Genomic DNA, 19,972 nt, shown 5'->3' on the forward strand with positions numbered 1-19,972 from the left:
CAGCCAAGAATGGGAAACAAAAGAATCCCACATTTTTGAGACATTCTCTTATTCAACAGTGTTCATGGATCCAATTTACGTAAAATAGGGAAACTCCATAAAGCAGCATTACTAATGCTAGTTTGACCAAATGTCTGCACTGCTAGAACACATGACATGGGATTCCCCATTCACAACACAAAGACATTCTCAATATTAACTACAAAGATGAGAAGAGAGAGGGTAAAAAACAAAGACAGGAAACAGTAAATCAAAGGTTGTTTGGTTACTTACAGGTTCTTGGATTTCTTAGACTTCTTGGACCCGTCGGGGCCAACGTCACAGCTGCATGGGGATCCGGCACTGAGCTGAAGGGAGAGTAGGGAGAGCACACACTGCATCATCCAGTCTCCCCAGTCACAGTAGAGATGGGCCCCTAGAGCCTCACACTGGGCCCCTAAAGCCACTAGTCCCTCCTGTGCCACTATCTCCTAGGCTTAAGTATGCAGTGTGATAGAGGTAAAGGGTATCTAGTCCAGTCTGTAACACACACAGCCAGCCCCCTCTCTGGCTAATTCTCAACAGCACCTCAGCACATACTCCTACCGCCTCCTGGCCTGTCTCTGTGTGTGAATGTGTGGCTGACCGAGAGTGAATGCATGTGTGTGTGTGAGTGAGTGAGGGTGGCCTACGCTGTGTATGTGTGAGTATGTGTGAGAGAGCCAAGTTGTGTTTGTGTGTGAGTTTGTGTGTGAAAAGAGTGTGACAGCAGTCTGGTAGCCCTGGCCCCAATTAAGCCTAAGCCTAAGCCTATAGGCTCCAGTGTCACATTACACTTCCTGAGTCCCTCTGTCTCTGATTGGCTGAGAAAGAAAAGAGGGGGAGGAGTGGATGAAGGGGTCATTCTCCGGTAATCTGCTGGTCCGAAACTGTCCTGGGGGAGGTGGAGATTTCTGTGTGTGTGTGTGTGTGGTGTGTGTGTGTGTGTGTGTGTGTGTGTGTGTGTGTGTGTGTGTGTGTGTGTGTGTGTGTGTGTGTGGCTGTTATTGCACTGAAACAATTGAAAAGCAGAGAAACAAGTGCTTCTCTCTGCAATGGTCTCATTGGGAACCCATTTCCCCATACATTAGGTACAGTAGTTGCTTTCCTCTGCCTGTGTCTCAAAGTGACAAATGAGAATAACAGCACAGACACTGACTTAAAAAGCACTTAATTGTGCTATTGAACCAAGAGTTGTGTACATAGTCGAGGTCAGTGCCATGTTAAAACAAAATCAAAGTCAAACTGAAGCTGTAATGCCTCCTATCCACCTATTCAACAAATCCCAGTCTAAAGCACACATAATCTGTTTGCTTGTACCCTGTGTAGTGTTTTGATCATAGCCAGAGTTCAGATACTGAGCTGGCGAGTTCCCTTGACACTGCTAAAGGTGTGACTGAAAGTAGAGCTACTGGGATGCCTACCAAAACAACAGATGCTGTAAACTAGCATCTAAAGATTAACGTTATCTGCGTACACAGAAAATGACACAAGTACTAACTACTCTGGCCTAAAGTATGATTACAGACAATGAGAAACTGCTGTATGACTGGCTCCCCTAAGCTCAGTGTATGTATCTAAACTGAACAAAAATATAAACGCGACATGTAAAGTGTTGGTCCCATGTTTCATGAGCTGAAATAAAAAGCCCCAGATATTTTCCATACGCACAAAACACATATTAATCAAAAATTTGGAGCACAAATTTCTTTGCATCCCTGTTAGTGAGCATTTGTCCTTTGCTAAGATAATCCATTCACCTGACGGGTGTGGCATATCAAGAAGCTGATTAAACAACATGATCATTACACAGGTGCACTTTGTGCTGGGGACAATGAAAGGCTACTCTAAAATGTGCACTTTGTCACCCAACACATTGCCTCAGATATCTCAAGTTGAGGGAGCGTACAATTGGCATGCTTATGCAGGAATGTCCACCAGAGCTGTTGCCAGAGAATTTAATGTTAATTTCTCTACCATAAGCCACCTCCAACGTTGTTTTAGAGAATTTGGCAACACGTCCAAACGGACTCACAACTGCAGACCACTTGTATGGCGTCGAGGGGGTGAGTGGTTTGCTGATGTCAACATTGTGAACAGAGTTTCCCAAGGTTGCGGTGGGGTTATGGTATTGGCAGGCATAAACTACGGACAACGATCACCATTGCATTTATTGAAGGCAATTTGAATGCACAGAAATACCGTTGCGAGATCCTGAGGCCCATTGTGAGGCCCATTTTTTATAAGGTATCTGCGATCAACAGATGTATATCTATATTCCCTGTCGTGAAATCCATAGATTAGGCCCAGATTCATTTATTTCAATTGACTGATTTCCTCATACTGTATGAACTGTAACTCAGTAAAATTGTTGAAATTGTTGCGTTTATATTTTTGTTCAATGTACATGTGTATGTCTGTGTAGGTCATTAGTAGCCTCCTGTCCACCTCCAAGCCCCAGACGCTCAAGGCTGACAAACATACACAAATGCACAGCCCCACACACACACACACACACACACACACACACACACACACACACACACACACACACACACACACACACACACACACACACACACACACACACACACACACACACACACACACACACACACACACACACACACACACACACACTTGTGCAACGACCAGATCCCATTGAGGTCAGTAGGGTCAGCAGCAACATCAAAATAAAGTGTTCAATCTTAGTGTGGGAACATGAGAACCAGGGTGCCCCAAACCCCTGGGAGCTGTCTGCCAGGCTTTGCCCCAGTAACCAGAGAGGATGAGGGGAAGTCAGGCCAGCCCAGGCCTCCTGCTATTTACCGACAGGGTTTACTGTAGGAATAGCTAATCCAGAGGTCATAACTCCACATTACTGACCACAGACACAGGGGAATATGGTTTGCATCTGTCCGCCTGCCTTTCTCTCCCCCCACACACACACACACACACACACACACACACACACACACACACACACACACACGCTATAGTCTTCAGCGGGGATCTCCAAATGAAGACACACGATGAGGTTCTAGCCATTGAGAGGAGGTCCTCATGTTACAGGCCCCTTCATACCATAAAGCACTCAACGCCAGGCTCATGTGACGCTTTGAAACAACCCTCCAACTGCAATTAAGACCCATTACAACCTACAGGAACACATGGACTCCCTTCTATTGTGTCTCTTAAAGGGAATGTTTATGGGTTTCCTACTACATGTAACATAATAATTTGTTATCATAAGAACAGAGCTTTCCAATTTTCCGAACTTCCTGTACCCTGATGATAAAGGGGAATTTTTCACGGAATGTAGGATGCTGTCTGGTGACGTGATGCAGACCTAGTTTAGGGCTGTAATTTCTTGCTGCCTTGAAGGTGCGTTGTTTTTCATAAGAGGAACATAGCAACATAACCTAAAACTACTTACTGACTGAATAGCTATAGACAGAGTAAATACAATAGCATGTTAAACTACCAGCCCTCACATTCTCATGTCAGATTTAGATGTTCATCCATGTTGCTCAAACATCAAACTTCGAAGTTGTTCCAAATGTCAAATTACAGACTGTTTAAGGATAAGTTTAGGCATTAACTGTACATTTTTAAGGTAAGTGTTAAGGTTTGGGATAGGATTACAAAAATATCAAAAACGTTCTATTGCTGGATTCAAACTTGCAACTTTTGAAATCAGAGGCAGATGCTTAAGCCCATCCACCATGTCCTAGCAAAACCAAAATCAAGTTAACTGCGTTCACTGTTGCCCCTAGTGGCTGGGTTCCACATAATCTCCCAACGTCTTCAGACATGGATGGACGTCAAATACTGACTTGTATCACGGGTGATAAGATACTGTATACAGTACATTCGGAAAGTACTCAGACCTCTTGACTTTTATCACATTTTGTTACGTTACAGCCTTATTCTAAAATGGATTAAAAAGCTTTTTTCCCTCATCAATCCACACTCACAATACCCCATAATGACAAAGAAAATGTATAAAAAAAACAACAACTGAAAGATCACATTTACATAAGTATTCAGACCCTTTACCCAGAACTCAGTGTTGAAGCACCTTTGGCAGCGATTACAGCCTCGAGTCTTAGGTATGACGCTACAAGCTTGGCACACCTGCATTTGTGGAGTTTCTCCCATTCTTTTCTGCAGATCCTCTCAAGCTCTGTCAGGTTAGATGGGGAGCATTGGTGCACATCTATTTTCAGGTAGCTCCAAAGTTGTTCGATCCGTTTCAAGTCCGGGCTCTGGCTGGGCCACTCAAGGATATTCAGAGACTTGTCTCAAAGCCACTCCTGTGTTGTCTTGGTTGTATGCTTAGGGTCCTTGTCCTGTTGGAATGTAAGCCCAGTCTGAGGTCCTGAGCACTCTGTACTTTGCTCCGTTCATCTTTCCCTTGATCCTGACTAGTCTCCCAGTCCCTGCCGCTGAAAAACATCCCCACAGCATGATGCTGCCATCCCCATGCTTCACCGTAGGGATGGTGCCAGGTTGCATCCAGGCCTGACACTTGGCATTCAGGCCAAAGAGTTCAATCTTGGTTTCATCAGACCAGAGAATCTTGTTTCTCATGGTCTAAGAGTCCTTTAGGTGACTTTTGGTAAACTCCAATTGGGCTGTCATGTGCCTTTTACTGAGGAGCCACTTCTGTCTGACCACTCTACCATAAAGGCCTGATTGGTGAAGTGCTGCAGAGATGTTTGTCCGACTGGAAGGTTCTCCCATCTCCAGAGAGGAACTCTGGAGCTCTGTCAGAGTGACAATTGGGTTCTTGGTCACCTCCTTGACCAAGGCCCTTCTCCCCCGATCACTCAGTTTGGAAGAGGAATTGTCTTGGTGGTTGCAAACTTCTTCCATTTAAGAATGATGGAGGCCACTGTGTTCTTGGGGACCTTCAATGCTGCAGACATTGTTTTTGTACTCTTCCCCAGATCTGTGCCTCGACACAATCCTGTCTCGGAGCTCTACGGCAATTCCTTCGACCTCATGGCTTGGTTTTTGCTCTGACATGCATTGTTAACAGTGGGACCATATATTGACTGGTGTGTGCCTGTCCAAATCATGTCCAATCAATTAAATTTACCACAGGTGGACTCTAATCAAGTTGTAGAAACATCTCAAGGATGATTAATGGAAACAAGATGCACCTGAGCTCAATTTCGAGTGTCATAGCAAAGGGTCTGAATACTTATGTAAATAAGGTATTTATCTTTTTACATTTGCAAAAAATATTTTCACTGTCATTATGGGGTTTTGTGTGTAGATTGATGAGGAAAAATATTATTTAATCCATTTTAGAATAAGGCTGTAACGTAACAAAATGTGGAAAATATCCAATCGTCTGAATACTTTCTGATTGCACTGTATTTAACCTTTGTCGCACATACCTACGTATAACCTGAATGCCTACTACATAATAATGTTTTATATGACATAAGAAGAAATTAACCATATGCAAACAATGAAAGTATTGGTTTTAAGATTGAAATACAGGTATAACAATTGGAATAAGTGATCAATTGTTCATGTTAAAGTGTTAAAATAGTGAATCTCTGGCGTTCTCCATCACTTTCATTTCTGAAGTCTGTGAAGCCTGAACCCCTCCCCAACCCCTCACACAGTGGCATAGCAGTCTGCTCAGGACAGAGGAACAACAGCAGGGCCAGATCCACTATATATACTGTAACCCTGAGCCCCAATGTCTACACAGCAGTGGTCCACAGCAGAAACAAACTCTCACGTGCTCCACTGAGGACAGACACCAGTGGGCCTGCACCTCCAGGCCAAGGGGCTTAGAGCCAGAAACACACTTAAGGGCTGTGGGCAAGAGGTCTGATGGGTTGGGTCGATGGGGGGCTGATCGGTCGCAAACAATGCATATACAGCTGAAGTCGGAAGTTTACATACACCTTAGCCAAATACATTTCAACTCAGTTTTTCACAATTCCTGACATTTAATTCTAGTAAAAATTCCCTGTCTTAGGTCAGATAGGATCACCACTTTATTTTATGAATGTGAAATGTCAGAATAATAGTAGAGAGAATGATTTATTTCAGCTTTTATTTATTTCATCGCATTCCCAGTGGGTCAAACATTTACATATACTCACTTAGTATTTGGTAGCATTGCCTTTAAATTGTTAAACTTGGATGAAATGTTTTGTGTATCCTTCAACAACGTTCCCACAATAAGTTGAGTGAATTTTGTCCCATGCCTCCTGACAGAGCTGGTGTAACTGAGTCAGGTTTGTAGGCCTCCTTGCTCGCACACGCTTTTTCAGTTCTTCCCACACATTTTCTATAGGATTGAGGTCAGGGCTTTGTGATGGCCACTCCAATACCTTGACTTTGTTGTCCTTAAGCCATTGTGCCACAACTTTGGAAGTATGCTTGGGGTCACTGTCCATTTGGAAGACCCCTTTGCGACCAAGCTTTAACTTCCCGACTGATGTCTTGAGATGTTGCTTCAAAATATCCACATAGTTTTCCCTCCTCATGATGCCATCTATTTTGTGAAGTGCACCAGTCCCTCCTACAGCAAAGCACCCCCACAACATGATGCTGCCACCCCCGTGCTTCACGGTTGGGATGGTGTTCTTCGGCTTGCAAGCCTCCCCCTTTTTCCTCCAAACATAACGATGGTCATTATGGCCAAACAGTTCTATTTTTGTTTCATCAGACCAGAGGACATTTCTCCAAAAAGTACGATCTTTGTCCCCATGTGCAGTTGCAAACTGGCTTTTTTTATGGTGGTTTTGGAATAGTGGCTTCATCTTTGCTGAGCGGCCTTTCAGGTTATGTCGATATAGGACTCGTTTTACTGTGGATATAGATACTTTTGTACCTGTTTCCTCCAGCATCTTCACAAAGTCCTTTGCTGTTGTTCTGGGATTGATTTGCACTTTTCACACCAAAGAATGTTCATCTCTAGGAGACAGAAACACGTCTCCTTCCTGAGTGGTATGACGGCTGCATGAACCCATGATGTTTATACTTGCGTACTATTGTTTGTACACATGAACATGGTACTTCAGGTGTTTGGAAATTGCTCCCAAGGATGAACCAGACTTGTGGAGGTCTACATTTTTTTCTCTGAGGTCTTGGCTGATTTCTTTTGATTTTCCCATGATGTCAAGCAAAGAGGCACTGAGTTTGAAGGTAGGTCTTGAAATACATCCACAGGTACAATTCCAATTGACTCAAATTATGTCAATTAGCCTATCAGAAGCTTCTAAAGCCATGACATCCTTTTCTGGAATGTTCCAAGCTGTTTAAAGGCACAGTCAACTTAGTGTATGTAAACTTCTGACCCACCGGAATTGTGATACAGTGAATTATAAGTGAAATAATCTGTCTGTAAACAATTGTTGGAAAAATTACTTGTGTCATGCACAAAGTATATGTACTAACCGACTTGCCAAAACTATAGTTTGTTAACAAGAAATTTGTGGAGTGGTTGAAAAACAGGTCTTAATGACTCCAACCTAAGTGTATGTAAACTTCCGACTTCAACTGTACATACCCACACTCATTTATGAACACATCACATACACACAAGATGGCACTAACAGGGAAGGTCGACATCTTACGAGTTCCAAACTGACTTTGCTATTTAGTGACTTTTTTAGGTTTATTGAGAAAAAAAATACATCGGTAATGCTATTATCACATTTGACCGCCTAGCACTTTGGACATCAGATCGACAGTTACTAACTTCGATTTCAACAACAATTCCGACTCTGACTCAGCTGTTGTTTCATGGGCTGGCGTCCTGGTGAGACTGAGACGAAGGGTAAATCGACCAACACACCCCTCCGTTTTATTGGCAAATGTCCAGTCACTTGAGAATAAGATGGATGAGCTTCGTTTGAGAGTCTCCTATCAGAAAACAACAATATTATATGCTTTGAAGATACTTGGCTGGCTAAATCTATGAACATAGAACAAAGTAGTTTCTCCATGTAGCGACACGATCGAACGACAGCTTTCTCGGGCAAGTCCAAAGGGGGAGGGTTGTGCGTCTTCATAAACAACAACTGGTGCTCTGATTTCAGTGTGAAAGAAATCTCGAGCTTTTGCTCACCTGATATAGAATATCTCATGGTAAGCTACACAGCTTTTTATCTACAAAGAGAGTTCTCATCCATAATTATCACAACTTTCTACATCCCACCACAAGCCAACACCACTTTGGCACTTACAAACTATATGGGGCATAAACAAACAAGAAACCGCACATCCAGAGGCAGCGTTTTTTGTGGGCGGAGACTTTAACACCAGGGGACTTAATACCATGCTAAATTAATTCTACCAACATGTCTCCTGCACCACAAGGGGTGCTAAAACTCTAGACCACTTTTATTCTACCCACAGAAATGCATATAAGGCACTCCCTCGCACTCCCTTCGGCAAATCAGACCACAACTCTATCCTCCTGTTTCCACAACTCTATCCTCCTGTACCAGTGATGCACTCAATAAGGAAGTGGTCTGATGAAGCAGATACAAGGCTACAAGACTGTTTTGCAGGTACAGACTGGGACATGTTCCGGGATTCACCCATTGGAATTGAGGAGTTTACCACAGTCACGGGCTTCATCAATAAATGCATAGAAGATGTCTTCCCCACAGTGACCATATGAACGTATCCAAACCAAAAACCATGTATTACAGGCAGTAACCACACTGGGATAAAGGCTAGAGCTACCGCTTACAAGGAACAGGACTCAGACATAGACACATACAAGAAAGCACGCTACGACCGCCGATGAGACAAAAAAACATGAAAAAGAACGATAAAGGAGGAAGTTGGAATCCTATTACACCGGTTCCGACACTCGTCAGATGTGGGAGGGCTTGCAGTTGATAATGGACTACAAAGGGAAACCCAGCTATGAGATGCCCAGTGACACAGAACTCCAAACGAGCTAAATGCCTTTTATGCTCACTTTGAAGAAAACAACACAGAGTCTTACATGAAAGCTCGTGTTGTCCAGATGACTGTGTGATCTCACTCTCTGTGGCCGATGTGAATAAAACTTTGAAACAGGTAAACACTCGCAAGGCCACCGGGCCAGAAAGAATAGCGTTCTCAGAGCATGTGCAGACCAGCTGGCAAGTGTCTTGATAGACATTTAGAATCTCTCCTTGTCCCAGTCTGTAATTATTATAGTCATTTTTAGCAGACGCTCTTATCCAGAGCGACTTACAGTAGTGAATGCATACATTTCATACAATTTCATACATTTTTTTTTATTTTATTTTTTTCTGTGCTGGCCCCCCGTGGGAATCGAACCCACAACCCTGGCGTTGCAAACACCATGCTCTACCAACTGAGCTACAGGGAAGGCTAATCCCAACATGCTTCAAGATGACCACCATTGTCCCTGTTCCCAAGAACTCCAAGGTAACATGCCTAAATTACTATTATCGCATAGCACTCACATCTGTATGAAGTGCTTTGAAAGGCTGGTCATGACACACATCAACACCATCATCCTAGACACCCTAGACCAACTCCAATTTGCATTCTGCCCCAACATATCAATTTCATTTCACACTGCTCTTTCCCACCTGGACAAGAGCGGAAAGAACTATGAGAGAATGCTGTTCATAGACTACAGCTCAGCGTTCAACACCATTGTCACCTCCAAGCCCATCAGCAAGCTCGGGACCCTGGGACTGAACACTTCCATCTGAAACTGGATCCGGGAGTACAGGGATTACAGGAGAGTTTAATACCCTCAACACGGGGGCCCCTCAGTGGTGTGCTTAGTCCCCTCCTGTACTCCCTGTTCACCCACGACTGTGTGGCCACGCACAACTCCAACACCATCATCAAGTTTGCTGATGACACGCCGGTGGTAGGCCTGATCACCGACGGCCATGAGATAACCTACAAGGAGGAGCTCAGAGACATGGCAGTGTGGTGCCAATGTCAACATCCTCTCCCTCAATGTCAGAAAAACCAAGGAGCTGATCGTGGACTACAAGAAAAAGAGGGGAGAGCACACCCCCATCCACATCGGCGAGGCTGTAGTGGAGCGGGTCGAGAGCATCAAGTTCCTTGGTGTCCACATCACTAAGGACTTAGCAGGGTCCATACACATCTGCACAGTTGTGAAGAGGGCAAGATAGCATCTCTTCCCCCAGGAGACTAAAAATATTTGGCATTGACCCACAGATTCTCAAAAAGTTCTACAGCTGCACCATCGAGAGCATCTTGACTCACTGCATCACCAATTGGCATGGCAAATGCACCTGACCTCGACTGCAGCCATCCAAGACATCTATATCTGGTGGTATCAGAGGAAGGCACAAAAAAATTGGCAAAGACTTCAGCCACCCAACCCATAGACTGTTCACTGTGCTACCGTCTCGCAAACTGACTAACAGGCTCAGAGACAGCTTCTCCCCCCAAGCCATAAGACTTCTAAATAGCCATAAGATTGCTAAATAGATAATTAAATGGTTACCCAGACTATCTGCATTGACCCTATCTATGCACACTTACAAGACTATATATACACTCACTCACTCTCACACACTACACTGACACTCTCACACACTACACTGACACTCTCACACAAACCCACACACAGACATAACACACACACACCCCCACATATACTTTCACACTCATCACATGCTGATGCTACTCTGTTTTTTATTTGACTCTTATTATCTATTCTGATGCCTATTCACTTTACCCTGCCTTTATGTACAGATCTACTTCAAATACCTTGTATCCCTGCACAATGATATGGTACTGGTACTCCCTGTATATAGCTTCATTCTTGTATTACTATATTTTTCTTATGTTTAACTCTGCATCATTGGGAACGGCTCGTAAGCAAGCATATCACAGTAAAGTCTACCTGCTCCTGCTGTATTCGGCGCATGTGACAAATAACATTTGATTGATTGACACACGCATGATGTAGTTCAGAACATCAGCTGGCAGTCACACCACTGCCTTGTTGTTCCCTGATAACAGAGAGCTGGGATATGGCATGAGAGGAAACAGAGAAGGGGAACGTACATACACACATTCACTCACTCACATGTGCTCACGTTTCTCGCAAACAGTGAAAGCAAATAAACACTACACACCCAGACACAGAAATACAGTCGTGGCCAAAAGTTTTGAGAATGACACAAATATTAATTTTCACAAAGTCTGCTGCCTCAGTTTGTATGATGGCAATTTGCATATACTCCAGAATGTTATGAAGGGTGATCAGATGAATTGCAATTAATTGCAAAGTCCCTCTTTGCCATGCAAATGAATTGAATCCCCCAAAAACATTTCCACTGCATTTCAGCCCTGCCACAAAAGGACCAGCTAACATCATGTCAGTGATTCTCTCGTTAACACAGGTGTGAGTGTTGACGAGGACAAGGCTGGAGATCACTCTGTCATACTGATTGAGTTCGAATAACAGACTGGAAGCTTCAAAAGGAGGGTGGTGCTTGGAATCATTGTTCTTCCTCTGTCAACCATGGCTACCTGCAAGGAAACACGTGCCGTCATCATTGCTTTGCAAAAAAAGGGCTTCACAGGCAAGGATATTGCAGCCAGTAAGATTGCACCTAAATCAACCATTTATCGGATCATCAAGAACTTCAAGGAGAGCGGTTCAATTGTTGTGAAGAAGGTTTCAGGGTGCCCAAGAAAGTCCAGCAAGAGCCAGGACCGTCTCCTAAAGTTGATTCAGCTGCAGGATCGTGCACCACCAGTACAGAGCTTGCTCAGGAATGGCAGCAGGCAGGTGTGAGTACATCTGCACGCACGGTGAGGCGAAGACTTTTGGAGGATGGCCTGGTGTCAAGAAGGGCAGCAAAGAAGCCACTTCTCTCCAGGAAAAACATCAGGGACAGACTGATATTCTGCAAAAGCTACAGGGATTGGACTGCTGAGGACTAGGGTAAAGTCATTTTCTCTGATGAATCCCCTTTCCAATTGTCTGGGGCATCTGGAAAAAAGCTTGTCCGGAGAAGATAAGGTGAGCGCTACCATCAGTCCTGTGTCATGTCAACAATAACGCATCCTGAGACCATTCATGTGTTGGGTTGCTTCTCAGACAAGGTTGTGGGCTCACTCACAATTTTGCCTAAGAACACAGCCATGAATAAAGAATGGTACCAACACATACTCCGAGAGCAACTTCTCCCAACCATCCAGGAACAGTTTGGTGACGAACAATGCCTTTTCCAGCATGATGGAGCACCTTCCATATGTAACGGTTGTCGTCGGGAATGGAGGACCAAAACGCAGCAGGAATGTGGATGCTCATCTTATCATTTATTTTAAATCAAGGGAACACCAAAAACAACAAAATGAAGAACGCACGAACAACAAAACAGTCTTGTCAGGCACACTCAGCAAAACAAGAAACAACCTCCCACAAATCACAAACACACCCTAATATATAGGATTCTCAATCAAAGGCAACTAGACAACCCCTGCCTTCAATTGAGAGTCCACACCCCAATTAACTACACATAGAAACGGACTAACTAGAAAGAACATAGAAATAGACTAACATATAGCAGTGACCAAAAAACCCGGAAATAATAAATCAAACACCCCACTACATAAACCATCACCCCGACACACATAAACAAAATACCCTCTGCCACGTCCTGACCAAACTACAATAGCAAATAATCTTATTACTGGTCAGGACGTGACACCATAAGGCAAAAGTGATAACTAAGTGGCTCGGGGAACAAAACACCGATATTTTGGGTCCATGGCCAGGACCTTAATCTCATTCTGACAAACTCCAAGCATTGATTATGCAAGAATGGGCTGCCCTCAGTCAGGATGTGGCCCAGACGTTAATTGACAGCATGCCAGGGCGGATTGCAGAGGTCTTGAAAAAGAAGGGTCAACACTGCAAATATTGACTCTTTGCATCAACTTCATGTAATTGTCAATAAAAGCCTTTGACACTTATGAAATGCTTGTAATTATACTTCAGTATTCCATAGTAACATCTGACAAAAATATCTAAAGACACTGAAGCAGCAAACTTTGTGGAAATTAATATTTGTGTCATTCTCAAAACTTTTGGCCATGACTGTACAGTACATATTCACGCACACAGCACTTACAAACACTAACCCACACATACAGTGCACACAAATAAAAATTGTACTCACACATCCAGTAAAACACCCCCAAAAGACAACTTTATTCACACATCCAGTACACCTAAACAAACCACTGCTGCTAAAAACACCCCAATCAATTCACACTGCAGCACAGCCCACAGTAAATCCCCCAAGGTGAAGGGTTGGCCTCCATCATTTTAGTCTTTGTATAGCTAACCTCCATTCAGCATTTCGATCCTGCTGCTGCCCGGCTGCTACAGCCTGCTGCCCTAGCCTGACCTTCTTCATGCCTCCCCAAGGACACTTCCTTCCTTTTCATTGGTCTTCCGACTCTCCTCCTTCGAAAAACAACTTGACTATTCACCATGGGACAATGTAGGGCTGGCCTTTTCCTTCTTTCCTTCAGGCCTGCTTTCTTTCCCTTCCTCCATCTGAGCAGGTTTGGGTTTGTGTGAACCGTTTAGACCCGGTTTCCTGACATTGAGAGGAGAAGGGTGGAATGGGAGGAGGACAAAAAGCAGAGGATAAGGCTTCTCTGAGTTCTCTCCTGGGGGTATGGGAGAAACAATGGGTCTTGGTGAAGAATGGAAAAAAAGATGGGAATAGAAGAAAACGGGTCTAATGGAGGCCATGAGACGTTTTCTTGGGCGGAGGTTAGACGAGAAGGGAGAGACACGGTCAAATGCAAACGCTAACCTCAATGAGTGAACTTGAACCGTAATGCTCTAAAATTTGAACCCAATGGCACAGTTTGAGTCCCTTATTGTGTAAGGGAAGGACAGGAGGAAGATGAAGTGCACGTTCACTACAACATAAAGGCGAGTTTTGACTTTCTTTTCAACATGGCCGACTTGTTCTTTTCTTTAACCCCCTAAGGTTGATGTACGCGCCCCCGTGGAATTCTAATTCACATAATACAAAAATCCCCAAAACATTCTGTCAGTTTAAGGTAGAGATATCTGTTTTTTTGCATTGGATGTGTCTGGGCTACACACTAATATGACACCTCGGAACGGCGAGAATCTCACGGACACGTATATGTTGGTTGTTTTGTTCTAGGATGCCCACAGGCCTCACAAGACTTGTCTGAAAGTCCCCCGGTACCAGTTGAAAGAAATTTGCTGAAGTATATATGGAGACTGTTTAGTGCCAAAAATAAGGGGTAAATAGATGTAAAATAATAATGTTTCCTTATCTCTCTCAGATATACAGGGCCTTCGGAAAGTATTCAAACCCCTTGACTTTTTCCACATTTTGTTAGGTTACAGCCTCAATCTACACACAATAGCCCATAACAACAAAGTTGTTTTTTTGTGCTAATTTATTAAAAATAATAAAAACAGAAATATCACATTTACATAAGTATTCAGACCCTTTACTCAGTACTTTGTTGAAGCACCTTTGTCAGCGATTACAGCCTCGATTCTTCTTGGGTATGACATTACAAGCTTCTCTGCAGATCCTCTCCAGCGCTATCAGGTTCGATAGGGAGCGTTGCTGCACAGCTATTTTCAGGTCTCTCAAGAGATGTTCGATTGGGTTCAAGTCCAGGCTCTGGCTGGGTCACTCAAGGACATTCGGAGACTTGTCCCGATGCCAATCCTGTGTTGTCTTGGTTGAATGCTTAGGGTCGTAATCCTGTTGGAAGGTGAACCTTCACCCCAGTCTGAGGTCCTGTGCACTCTGGGGCAGGTTTTCATCAAAGATCTATCGGTAATTTGCTCCGTTCATCTTTTCCTCGATCCTAACTAGTCTCCCAGTCCCTGGGCTGAAAAACATCCCCACAGCATGATGCTGCCACCCCCATGCTTCACCATAGGGATGGAGCCAGGCTTCCTCCAGACATGACGCTTGGCATTCAGGCCAAAGAGATCCATCTTGGTTGCATCAAACCAAACCTTTTAGGTGCCTTTTGGCAAACTCCAAGCGGGCTGTCATGTTACTTTTACTGGAGGAGTGGCTTCCGTCTGGCCACTCTACCATAAAGGCCTGATTTGTGGAGTGCTGCAGAGATGGTTGTCCTTCGGGTTTTTGGTCACATCCCTGACCAAGGCCCTTCTCACCCGATTGCTCAGTTTGGCCGGGCGACCAGCTCTAGGAAGAGTCTTGGTGGTTCCAAACTTCTTCCATTTACGAATGATGGAGGCCACTGTGTTCTTGGGGACCTTCAATGTTGCAGACATTTTTTGGTACCCTTCCCCAGATCTGTGCCTGGACACAATCCTGTCTCAGAGCTCTGTGGACAATTCTTTCAACCTCATGGCTTTTTTACTTGACATGCACTGTCAACTGTGGGACCTTATGTAGACAGGTGTGTGCCTTTCCAAACCATGTCCAATCAATTTAATTTACCACAGGTGGACTCCAATCAAGTTGTAGAAACATCTCAAGGATCAATGGAAGCAGGATGCACCTGAGCTCAATCTCGAGTCTCATAGCAAAGGATTTGAATACTTATGTAAATACGATATTTCTGGTTTTTGTTTTTAATAAATTAGCAAAAAAAAAAAATATTGTTATTCAATGCGCTTGTATAGGCTAATAACATCAAGGCCAAATAACATTTTTTATCAAATAGACTTTTATGGGTTAATGCGAGCGCTTTGACGTCACTGACTTGTTAGCACATTCCTGATGCACATTGTTCACTTCTCATTTCTTTGATATCCTATCCTTCATGACATAATTGTTTAAGTGTCTGGTAAATCTTGCTGTCTGTCTCTCTGACATTTGCAACATTGTTTCAATATTGAAATCCGATCTCCAGGTGTCCCATAGTAATGAACGTGTTGGGAGGCGGGACGAGACAGACAGGCAGGCAGCGTTTCTCAGTCAGTCGAGCATCACTACTTCACGGGAGAGCAATTTAAAATTAAAATGCATTTAGATTTTTTTTTAAATAACAGAAATGCTTCTGTGCTTTAATAACAAACTTGTATGCCATCTGTAAAAACGAATACAATTGTTAAATTTGGAGCCTAGTTGGTTTAGCCATGGAAAAAGGTAGGAACCCTCCCGATAGCCATGATTGGCTGAAATAATGGCTTGGCTGGTCATGCCGAGAGATGAGCTCAGATTGGTCTTCCATGTAGCCCGCTTCTGTCTATAACATGAGCTGGTCAGTATGTGTAGGTTATCCTTTCTAACGTGGCTTTTTGAAAGATATCACGTAGTAGGACCGAGTTTTGAAATCAGTGGAATTAGAGTATGATAGCTAAGGAGATTGAGAAATTCTGACGTTTGATTGCACATATGCTTAGTGAGTCGAAAAGAGAACACACAGAAGGCTATTGTATAAAACACCTGTCTCCGGATTACATCTTCAAACTAAGGGAAACCATGGCATCCGTCACAGAGAGGGAGAAGCGTCCATCCATGTATATGGGTAAGATAGTCTAGCTCGTGATATTTTCAGATATTACACATTTCTAATTTTGTCAGAAAGTCATTTTCATTTCAAGTTAAAGAGTACTGTTAGCTATCTAGCTAACATTAGCTGGCTGGCTCGCTAACTAACGTTACATATAGGATCTATGTAGTAATATTATTCGTATCTCAGAGACATTTGCATTACTAGTTATTGACTAATGTTATCAACTAGCTAACATTGAACCTGGTTGGTTAGCTACATGCAGATTCATGCAGGGTACTAATGTTATTAGTTGGTTCATTGTTTAGCTAGCTACTGTAGCTACATGTTTAAACAAAATATTCCACTATCTATGCAAGTAACCATTTCAATAGAATGTTCATGATTTCATTGCGACAACTGTCAATAGATGTAGTTGGTAAATTCGTTCTGGCTATCTACAGCGATTTCAGAGCACTCTCTTCTGAGTGTGCCAGAATGCAGAATAACTGACGAATTTACGAACGCTCAACACCAGTTGAATATGGCCAGTGTCAGTAAACGTTGACAAAAAAGCGTAATTAAATTGTTGCCAGCCACACAGTTACAGTCACCGACGCTATTGATAATGTAAAAATAGCCTAACTAGCTCTGGTAGGGCGAGTAAAATGGTCAGAGTGAGTTGTTCTCTCATTTGCATCTGGAAGTAGCTAGCAAGCTAGCCAACCTCAGCCAATTAGCTTGGGTGCTTGCCTGCTGTTGTTAAGTCAGAACCTTCGGATCAACCCTACTCCTCAGCCAGAGCGTCCAGTGTGCGCTCTGAATGCTCCGAGGCAAAACGCTCTGAATTTACGAACAGACAATCTGACAATGCTCTGAGTTTACAAAAGCCCAGAGCGCACTCTGCGCACACTCTGGCACTCCAGACTGAATTTATGAACACACCCCTAGTATAAACTAGCCTTTAGTCTTGAAATCTTTGGTTGTTAAGGTCATGGCCTCACATGTAAATACTTAAAGAGATGGGTGGGGCTAAGGCTTAAGAGGTTGTGAACGATGCTGAATGGGTGTAGACAAAGAAAAGCTCTCCAGTAGGTTTACCAAAACATTCAAAGGGTCATTTTCTCAAAAGTGGAGGTTACAAGTTTATCAACTTTCAAAGCAGAATTACTTTCCCATTGTTTTTCAACTGTAGCGTATGATATACAATTTTCTAGTTCTGAGTCTCTACTTTTATCCAATATAAAAATATACCATGTCCCAATTCCCGACGGTCACAAATGAAAAATGTCAAACGAAACGAAGTGCAGCTAGTTTGCAGTCTTTCCAGCTTCTGTTTGAAGTGACTGTGTTAGCTGTGTTGTTGAATAGCTCCTCTGAACAACATTGTGCTGACGAGAGAGCACATTTTCTATGCCAGGCAAAATCGTGCCTTATTAACTAATTGTTATGGATGTGTCCAAATAAATGCCACTAGAAAACAGTTCAAACAAATGCAAATGCAAATGCAGCTACTGTTGTTATTCTGGCTGCACTGTTTGACATGACTGTATGTTAGCCGTAATTGGCTAGCTAGCAAGTAAGGGATAAGAACGTTGCCAGCCAGTATGGCAATGGAACATTTAGAACGAACGATAATTGTATTCTGTCTGTAACTGTAGAATCCTCCTCCTAGGACCCTCCATTGTTAGTCAGAAAGCACCCTCAGATATCACTCAACACTCACTGGAGGAGAAGAGGACAGGGCAAGAAAGCTGGAGCCATGGGTCCTCTGTGCAGTGTTTTGTGGGCACACACATTGATACACACACAAACAAATTGATATACACACCCACGCAAACACACAAACAAGCATGCACACATTGATAAAGACACGTATACACACATTCTGAAAAGTCCAATACAGTCTCACACAATCAACCAGTGTGTCTAATGACAATCTCAATAAACCACAGCCAGGAAACAGAACCATAAGTCACTCCTCACTCTGTAAAGTAAATGTTTGTGTGTGTGTGGCTTCTTTTTAATCTGACCCCAGCCCCCCCCCCCCCCCCCCCCCCCCGCCCACCCAGTCTCTTCCTGCTGTTATTCAGCACTTGCAGGACATGGCTGCTTCCTGTCTGAGTAAGAACTTCCTGTGGTGTACAGGATGTTGTGGAACAATGTGGATCTCTTCACATAGACCAACCAGGCTTCCTTAGACTTCAAAAGCCCCAACGTTAGCGACATTCCCAAAAGGCCACAGATCAGCCTTGGTAAGCAATTTCGTCTACAACTTTGGCATGCCTTCCAGTCCCCAATTCTGAGCGGCCTATACCCTTTTCCATAGGTCCTTGGAAAGGACGACATTCCTGAAGCATTGTTAAAGAAACAACAACAGAAGGTATTTTTGAGGGGGGTGCTTCCATCTGACTATTATTAGCTATAGGAATTCTTCTTCATTCCCGGCCTCCCTGTCAAAGGTAGCAGTGAGACATTCATCACAGCCAGCGCAGCGCTGATGAGAAATTCCTTTGACAGCGAAGGGAGAGGGAAGAAAAAAGGAAAGGGGGAGACAGGGGAGAGGGGGAGACCTGACCCCTCATCTGACAGCGACAGGAGAAGAAAAAGAGGAGAAGGGGAGAGGGAGGGGGAGACCCGAAGACCTGACCCTAAATCTAACCTAGGGTATTTACCCTGAAGGGAATCTCAGAGGTGGAGTTCAGCCATCAGCAAGACAAAAGGGCAGTTTTTGGAAAGCTGTAGCAGGAAAATAGGGAAGAGGGGGACCTGGGAGGAATGGTGTAAACGGCATTCCACTTGAGGATGGCAGAGGGAGAGAGAGAGAGCATCTGGGGAATGATTCGGGTCAGACATGGTCACTGCGGGTCACACTCCACCTCTCAGCTGAGGTAAACACCTAGATCCTCACATGGTCTTCTCTGGAGACTGTGTGCGAGATACATCCCTACACCATGTATCACAACAGGGGAAAACAACACCTAGCTCGTCATAAGATAACACAAGGATATTTTGCAAGTGGTTTCCCCATTAACACTGTGCATGAGTTACTGTATATACATTACAACAGAGCTACACACCAGCTAGCACGTCATGGAAGAACAGTGTAACATTGTAGCAGGCTTATAGGCTACATATTATAACCAGTAATAATCCTCGTTTTTTTCATGTACATCATTTCAAAGCGTAGAAATGTTTAAAATGTGGAATAGAATATACTATTACCTTGCTCTCCATAGAAGAAACCTATTGAACAGAATAGCATGGAGCCCAACTCCAAAGCAGTATCGGTCGACTGGTTTCCAGGCACTGAGTTTATCTGAGCAGTAAATTGCTCTGTCTTTATCATCTCCACACAGAAGTTCCTGTGTCTACTTTGCTGTCTAAGCCAGAGATATATCAGTACAACGTCAGGACATGAGAATAGAGTGGTACATGATAGGCAGGACTGTCCCAATTCACAGGC

The 19,972-nt window shown here is 43.6% G+C and overlaps 1 protein-coding gene across 7 annotated transcripts in view; it reads right to left on the bottom strand.

Moving 5' to 3' along the window:
* LOC106565973 (regulator of G-protein signaling 3) overlaps window positions 1–19,972 on the bottom strand; it is a 200,272-nt gene that overhangs the window by 20,754 nt on the left and 159,546 nt on the right. For 6 of the 7 annotated variants that reach the window (XM_014133716.3, XM_014133701.3, XM_014133709.3 and 3 more), the window contains one exon: window positions 274–347. In XM_014133716.3, the coding sequence (XP_013989191.3) occupies window positions 274–347 (74 nt within the window). Of the gene's footprint in view, window positions 1–273; window positions 348–19,731; window positions 19,748–19,972 lie in introns of those variants that run through there. The other variant, XM_045691139.2, reaches the window with a different exon arrangement.

Source organism: Salmo salar, chromosome 01 (assembly GCF_965601325.2).
Source record: "Salmo salar chromosome 01, fSalSal1, whole genome shotgun sequence".
In the NCBI taxonomy this organism is placed as follows: domain Eukaryota; kingdom Metazoa; phylum Chordata; class Actinopteri; order Salmoniformes; family Salmonidae; genus Salmo; species Salmo salar.